The following is a 7,967-nucleotide window of genomic DNA, read 5'->3' as shown; positions in this document are numbered from 1 at the left end:
TGTTTTCTTGTTCCACATATTAACCTGATAGTTACACGTAACAGTTGAGGAGCCTTTCGTAATATTAAACAAGACAAATTAATCTTAAATTTGTATATGTGAAGATCTAGATGTAAAATGCATGAAACATGACCCACATTTTACAAAGAGAAGCCTGGGGCAAAAATAAATTCAGTAATTTGTTGACTCTTCTAAAGCACATTAGTGGTGGAACTGCAACTCACCATTATTTCCTTCTAAGAACTTTGCTCTTCTCACCAAAACTTAAAGCTCCTCAGGGTGTCTAAGACAACAGCAGTAAAAATTTCTATGACAGCGATTTTCTCTCCCCTGAAATATGATCTCCACTTAATTTGCTTTATTAAAAATCCCAAGTATAATAACAACTGGTTTTTAATAAATATTACAGAGATGTTTACTGTTGAATCGCATTTTTCTTTTGCCTCTCAAAATCCCTGAGGCATTCATTCTTCAGCTCTTCTATAATTAAGAGGAAATTTTCACCTCAAATATTCTTCCAGTGCAATTTGAAGACGTCACAGTGCCAGGCACTGGATTGAGAATCTTCACACAAAAAAAAATGTCTGCCCAGAGACAGATGAGGTCCTTCAGTTCCAGTGCTGATTGGTTCCTTTCCAAAGGATCATCCAATCCTACCACGCACGGAAACATCTACAGGTTTTTATTTTTTCTGCCAGGTACATCAGATCCATCAGGTCCGAGCTCTGCTGGCTGCTGCTACTTTTCCCTTCGTCTCAATTATGTCTTGGAAGAAGGCTTTGCGGATCCCCGGAGGCCTTTGGGCAGCAACTGTCACCTTGATGCTGGCAATGCTGAGCACCCCACGGGCTGAGGGCAGAGACTCTCCCGGTAAGTGCAGTGCAGCTGCTCTCCAAAGCCACCACTCTGGGAAAGGCTTTCCTTGGGCTAGGCTAGAGGGATGGTGATCTCCATCATCTCGGACACAGTCTTTTATCAACATTTCCTGTCTTTGGGAAAGAGAACGATGTTGCATTCCCATTTATGTTTTAGTGATGAGGTGAGCACAGTCCGATCCCCATCCTACAGCTTAAGCCTGGAAGAGGAAGAGAGAGGAGAGGAAAGAGGAGACAAAGTGTACATTTACTACCAGTGATAGGACAAAGTGAGCATGGGGTTATTTTTGAAGATACGAATTTCTCCAAAGACACAGCAGGATTTGTCATTTAGGCGTGCCCCAAGACTTTGCCTGGACTACATATTATGAGATCCTGCACTGGGAAATGTAAGGCAGCAACGATGTCTGTAGACTCCGTATTTGCGGAAAAGTAGTCTGTATTCCCGACTGACTGGAGCGTTTGTGGAGGCAAAATCTTGGTATTGAGGGAAGCTGACTGGCTGACCACAGACAGGGAGTCTTCAGGTTTCACTGATTTATGGGTAAATGGTGACTTGAGTGGGATTCAGAGACCCGAGTTGATGGTGGACTAAATTTAGTAGAAAGGAGGATGTAAAGAAGGGAAATAACACATATTATGAAAGCACTCACTCAGACACAGAACAATATTTTACATAAATTCTCTCACTCCTTCTAACATCCTGTGTGTAGATATCATAATTTTCTTTTACACAATTGTACTTGTGATATGGATATTCTGTCCAATATGGATATACATAACCTGCCCAAGCGGGTAACTGCCACAGTTTAACTGGAATCTAGTTGATCAAATTCAAAAGCTTGTGCTCTTTCCATGAATAAATGTTTCTGTCTAGGATTCAGAGGTGTAGGTCCTTTCCAACATAGAAGGGAGTGAACCTCAACGGGTCTTCGGAGGGTAAATCCAGGCATGGGAAGGAAGGTATTTTACCCAGGGACCAAGAGAATATGCGTATCAGAACGAGGCCAGGCTTAATTCCTGGACCTGTCTCATCATCCCCTTGAACTCTCAGGTTTATGTGGATAACTTTATCTCTGAGGTATCCAGGAGCTCCATGAAAAATGGGATTTCATGCGAGAACGCCCTGATCCCTCTAAGTGCAGAGGTCCATGTAAAATCAGCCCGACTGCCTCTTCGCTGGGTTCACAGGCTCAGGGAGGGACAGGGCTTTCCGCCCTTTCCTGCCTGTAGGAAGGCGGATTCCCGAAGACCCCAGAGAGGGCGGGCAGGGCTAGGCAGAGCCGCCGGGGGGATCCCAGGTCTGGAGCGCCAGGCACCAGCGGGCGGGAACTGGAGGTCGCGCGGGCGGTTCCACAGCTCCGGACCGGGTCAGGGCGGCGGCTGCGGGGGGCAGCCGGGCTAGGGCCAGGCTGGGACCTGACTGACCGGCCGGTGATTCCCCGCAGAGGATTTCGTGGTCCAGTTTAAGGCCATGTGCTACTTCACCAACGGGACGGAGCGCGTGCGTTACGTGACCAGATACATCTATAACCGAGAGGAGAACGCGCGCTTCGACAGCGACGTGGGGGTGTACCGGGCGGTGACGCCGCAGGGGCGGCCTAGCGCAGAGTACTGGAACAGCCAGAAGGACATCCTGGAGAGGACCCGGGCGGAGTTGGACACGGTGTGCATACACAACTACGAGGTGGCGTACCGCGGGATCTTGCAGAGGAGAGGTGAGCGTCGTCGCCCCTCCGTGAGGCCCACCCTTGGCCGGGACCTCGAGTCTCTGTGCTGGGAGGGGCGACGGGGTTGCGGCCTCTGAAATCTGAGTCCTGTTCATTCCACCCCAGGGGACGGGAGTTGGCGGCGTGAGTGGTGGGGGAAGTGCATCAGATGGGCGGGGACCTAGGGCAGAGCAGGAGGACAAGCAGAGTTGGCCAGGCTGCCTAGTGTCCCCCCAGGGTCCCCGTCCGTCGGCCTCGTCCTCTGCTCTGCACGTTTCTCGCCTTGTGCCTTATGCGTTTGCCTCCTCGTGCCTTACCTTTGCTAAGCAGTTCTCTCTGCCCCGAATGCTCACCCTCTTCCCCTGCCCGCCTGCCCCGCTAGCACTGCCCCACCCAGCAAGGCCCACGTGCGCAGCTCGCGCCGCAGGAAGCTTCAGGCTTGGCCTGGTGGAGTTAGGGCTGCCCCACAACTGCGCGCGCAGGGCATCCAGCAATTACAATTGCGAAATAAGATATTTTGACTTTTTGGCTTCAAATCATTATTCATCGTAATTCTGTTTTCCTAAATGGCTATCACTAATGGCGGAGATCTTTGAGGTGGGAGACTGTTTAAATTATTGCATGCCTGGTACCTGACACATTGACTGGTATGTGGTATGAGCTCAATGATCTTCTGTTAAATTCATGAATAAATGTACTCAGCTGCCAACCCATTTAGGTTCAAGAAAAAACAGAGGCTTACAAATGGACTTTATTAATTATTTTCTATCATTTTGCTTAATGCTTTAAAGTAAACTCTTATTGACTTGGATCTTAATAGAATTTGTGAATTCAAAGTCTGAGGAAAAAAGTGTTTGCTAAAAATAAAAACAATGCTTGATTGATGTTGTAAGGCAGAGTTTTAATTTCTTAGAAAAGCTGAACAAATGGCACAATGCAAAGAGCAGAAGTTTGGGAATAAATAGGTTGAAGCCATTAAATTATTGGATAAAAATAGTTTCAGGTTGCTTTTGGCCTAGGTTCTCCCCTCCCCCCATCACTATCCACTTCAGGAATAAACATTCTGAAAGTCAATTTTACCCATTCAGGTAGCATTTATTTCTAGACAGTTGCCTTATCAAATACCATATATGTTATGCCATTTAATCTCGCAGCTACCTGTGCATTAGAGATTAGCATCATCACTTTATATATCCTAATATTGGTACATGATAAACACTTTAAGTAATCAGCCCACAATTACTCACCAAGACCTTAAGCCTCCCAAAGTATACATGTTCCTCACTGCACATCTATAGAGTCCAAGGGACATAAGGCCTTGTTAAAGCCAGTTTTGACCAGAAGCAGCAATGAGCCTATTCCTGTTTGTTCTTCATGTTAATGGGGCATTGAAAATTCACTGATTAATCAATCCCTAGTCTGACCCCAGTGTTATCTATGCAGGTTCACAAAACTTTTAGTTTACTTTACACTCCCTTGCCTTCTTTTGACTCACATTCTAATGCCAGCAAGTACTTATATTTTTGCTATTTCAGTTCTATTTCCATAAAATTTATTTTATCATCTTTTCTCATAAAATTGTGCCTTCTATTTTTACTCCCAGTCTGTTGAAGATGAACAAATCTTATAAGGCCACATAGCTGACTGTGATTTCAGTTGGACTCCAGGAAGGAGAATCTAAAGAAAAGTTCAAGTCCAAGCAGAAACCATGATTCCTTCCGGATGATGGCTCAAGAGTGCCGTTTAATTGGGGTGCCACCTGCTGACCTCAGCAAATCCCAGTTATATGTATATGTTCACATTACAGGCTCATTAACCCAAGCCGAGCTCTGCATGGATCTCAGAATATTTTCTATGGAGAACATACATGATAATGTCTGATTTCAGAACAAGAAAGTAATTCTCAATAGCAAGGAAATGGAGTAGGGTAGACAGATAGTAATTAAACTCACTTGTGCGTTAAAAAGAAATTAAGGAAAAAAAGAAAATGAGAGAACATATTACTAAAGAAAGCACACATTAAATATTTGCTATAGTTTCACACTAAGAGAATAAAAGAAATGCGATAAAGTGGCCTAAAAGGTGAAGGATGAGATGTGTAAAAGAGGCAGGGAAAGATGTGTCATTTTTTTTACTATGAGCAGCAATCTGAGAAGATAAAGGAATTGAGTTGTGGGCAAACATGATGTTTGATCAGTGTTATTTGTTTTGAAGGCCTGCCTACTTTTTTTTCAAATATTACAAACTTTTGAAATAACATTCTTTTTGTTTTTTGTTGTCTGTTACTAGATTGCACATTCTATAAATGCAGGGACCATGGTATGTGTTTATCTTTGGATTCTCAGTGATAGTCAAATTTATATTTGTTGAATGAACCTTAATCCAAGACTTGGACTCCAGGTATCTTTCCACGCTGGTTGCAAGGAGGGATCCTTCCTCATGACAGACGTGCTATGTGGTCTCACATCTCACTCGTATGTCTTTTCCTGTCTGTTACTGCCCTCAGTGGAGCCCACAGTGACCATCTCCCCATCCAGGACAGAGGCCCTCAACCACCACAACCTGCTGGTCTGCTCGGTGACAGATTTCTATCCAGGCCAGGTCAAAGTCCGGTGGTTTCGGAATGATCAGGAGGAGACAGCCGGCGTTGTGTCCACCCCACTTATTAGGAACGGTGACTGGACTTTCCAGATCCTGGTGATGCTGGAAATGACTCCCCAGCGTGGAGATGTCTACACCTGCCACGTGGAGCACCCCAGCCTCCAGAGACCCATCACTGTGGAGTGGCGTAAGGGGATATTGAGTTTCTGTTACTATGGGCCCCACAAGACAAAGAGCTCCTTCTGACCCTTTCCTTCCCATCTCTTATCCCTGATGTTACTACTGAGCTGGGAATCACAGCAGACTAGAGCACCTCTTGCTCCATGGCAAGTGCATCAGAAGAATCCTGATCTCATCACCTTTCCAGATGCTAGGGAAATTATTCTACATACTGTTGCTCTGGATCCCAGTCCTGATAGCTCTGAGGGACTGATTATTAGGGCTGGTGATTGGGGTCTTAGAGTCTAAGGTTATGGATGAGTTCCTGAGGAGCAGAGATTTGCTTCCCCACTCTCTCACCTACTCACTGTATCTAAGGACCTATTGGCTGGTCTTTCCCCTGCTTAGGAGTGGTCTGAATGGAGAACTAGGTTCCTTTGATGCCTTCACCTCCTGCACCTCAGACTGGACTTCAACTCCTCAGCAGGGATGCTATGGGGTGTGGGGACCAACACTGACACTCAGGTTCTGCTCTTTAGGGGCTCAGTCTGAATCTGCCCAGAGCAAGATGCTGAGTGGCGTTGGAGGCTTCGTGCTGGGGCTGATCTTCCTTGGGCTGGGCCTTATCATCCGTCAAAGGAGTCAGAAAGGTGAGGAACCCCAGGGGAAAAGGGGAAGATGGGCTGTGACCCAGACCCTCTGTTCAGAGAGGTCCTGTCCGTAGATTAGCTCTTTCCTCCTAACCCTGAGAGGAAGTGCGAGGAGAGAGGACAAGATTGGAGGAGGCATTGGAATCTGATTTTACTGGTTGAAAGGTAGCCCTGTCATGGAGCTGACTGATAGAGCTTATTCCAGGGCATCCTTACCATTCATCATTGTCTCACTGACTCCTTTCCAAAAGCTTCCTCCATTAAGAGGGTCAGAGCCTCAGCCTCCTTTCTTTCTAGTGACAATTTCCTTTGTTTTAGGGGATTTTAAATTAGGGTGCTGAAGGCCTGGAAGAACATGGGTGGGAAGAGAATGTAACTCTAAGTCATGTGTGTCATTTTCCTTTGGGATGAGAGAGTGGCTGTTTGTGTAATGAGACCTTTCTCTGCATAACTTCCTTTTATAGGACCTCAAGGGCCTCCACCAGCAGGTAATATTTCAGCCATGATCCAGTGTGGGGAGGGCACAGGTATAAGAGGGAAGAGCATGAGCTGAGTGTACCTGATCACAGTGGTCTCTGTTTATGGCCTATTTGCTGCTATGAGGATCATGACTTAGGGTCGAAGTTTGCCAGTTTCTAGGAATCTCCAGACGTTGTTCCCCAGAACCAAGCCTTAACTTTGGTGGCATCTTCTTCTGAAATGTGGAGCCAGAACCACAGCTTAAATGTTAGACACTAGGATGATGCCCACTTTGTGCCACACTTTGGTGGCTACTGCCTGTGGGCATTTTCCAGTGACTGAAAGAGGCTGCTAGTGGTCGGGATGAGATATCATCCAATTTCCTAAAAAGACTGAACCCTTCATATTCCCCAGAAGAATAATGGCTGTTCCCCACCTCCCACACATCTGCATCAAGCTGAAGTTCTGTGTCCTCATGAGCTGATTTCACCTTTGCACAGATCTTGTGGGAGGTGATGACAATACACCCTGGACCTCAGCTTTCTCGGTCTGCAGCTGCAGGGGGACCCTGAGGGGTGGGGGAGATGGCAGGCCCACCAGGATACCCTGTGCTGATCAATCCTCTTCTCTTTTCTCCAGGGCTCCTGCACTGACTCCTGAGACTATTTTAACTAGGATTGGTTATCACTCTTCTGTAACGCCTGCTTGTCCCTGTCCAGAATTCCCAGCTGCCTGTGTCAGCTTGTCCCCCTGAGATCAGAGTCCTACAGTGGCTGTCACACAGCCATCAGGTCATCTCCTTTCATCCCCACCTCAAGGCGCTAGCTGTGACCCTGCTTCCTGCTCTGACCCAGAGCCTCTGCCTGTGCATGACCAGCTGCGTCTACTCAGGCCCCAAGGGGTTTCTGTTTCTGTTTTCTCCTCAGACTACTCAAGAGAAGCACATGAAAAACATTACCTGACTTTAGAGCTTTTTTACATAATTAAACATGATCCTGAGTTATCTGTATTCTGAACTTTCTTAATTGAGAAGAGGCAGGAAATCACTGCAGAATGAAGGAACATCCCTTGAGGTGACCCAGCCAACCTGTGGCCAGAAGGAGGGTTGTACCTTGAAAAGACACTGAAAGCATTTTGGGGTGTGAAGTAAGGGTGGGCAGAGGAGGTAGAAAATCAATTCAATTGTCACATCATTCATGGTTCTTTAATATTGATGTTCAGTGCAATGGCCTGAGAATCTCCCAGCCTCTCTTCTGGTTTGGTGAGTGCTGTGTAAGTAAGCATGGTGGAATTGTTTGGAGACATATATAGTGATCCTTGGTCACCGGTGTTTCAAACATTCTGGAAAGTCACATCGATCAAGAATAATTTTTATTTTTAAGAAAGCATAACCAGCAATAAAAGTACTATTTTTGAGTCTAAATGATAGAAGCCCGAATATATTTTGTTCATGGTACAAAGGAAGCCTAGAGTCAAGTTGATTTCACAAGTTACTAGTTCCAGATATTCAACGA

At 46.0% G+C, this 7,967-nt stretch overlaps 1 protein-coding gene across 2 annotated transcripts; it reads left to right on the top strand.

Moving 5' to 3' along the window:
- Positions 1–679: 679 nt before the first annotated feature.
- LOC129038028 (HLA class II histocompatibility antigen, DQ beta 1 chain) lies at positions 680–7,462 on the top strand. Of its 2 annotated transcripts, XM_063666084.1 has the most exons (6): positions 681–870; positions 2,324–2,593; positions 5,091–5,372; positions 5,884–5,994; positions 6,459–6,482; positions 7,093–7,462. In XM_063666084.1, exons 1-6 carry the CDS (start codon positions 762–764, stop codon positions 7,104–7,106), a joined length of 810 nt encoding a protein of 269 aa, XP_063522154.1. In that variant the 5' UTR covers positions 681–761; the 3' UTR covers positions 7,107–7,462. The 2 variants fall into 2 exon arrangements, with proteins under 2 accessions (XP_054346501.2, XP_063522154.1); XM_054490526.2 differs by lacking the exon at positions 6,459–6,482 and having other exon boundaries at positions 680–870.
- Positions 7,463–7,967: the final 505 nt, after the last annotated feature.

This window comes from Pongo pygmaeus, chromosome 5, assembly GCF_028885625.2.
Source record: "Pongo pygmaeus isolate AG05252 chromosome 5, NHGRI_mPonPyg2-v2.0_pri, whole genome shotgun sequence".
NCBI classification, from domain to species: Eukaryota; Metazoa; Chordata; class Mammalia; order Primates; family Hominidae; genus Pongo; species Pongo pygmaeus.
Note: the sequence above shows the minus strand (reverse complement) of the source record. Positions and strands in the feature narration are given on the sequence as shown.

Excerpts from the sequence above, each read along its gene's own strand:
- LOC129038028 (XM_063666084.1), top strand. The coding sequence starts at position 762 with ATGTCTTGGAAGAAGGCTTTGCGGATCCCCGGAGGCCTTTGGGCAGCA. Across the intron at positions 871-2,323 it reads TGAGGGCAGAGACTCTCCCG|AGGATTTCGTGGTCCAGTTT; the intron begins GTAAGTGCAGTG and ends GATTCCCCGCAG. Across the intron at positions 2,594-5,090 it reads CGGGATCTTGCAGAGGAGAG|TGGAGCCCACAGTGACCATC; the intron begins GTGAGCGTCGTC and ends TACTGCCCTCAG.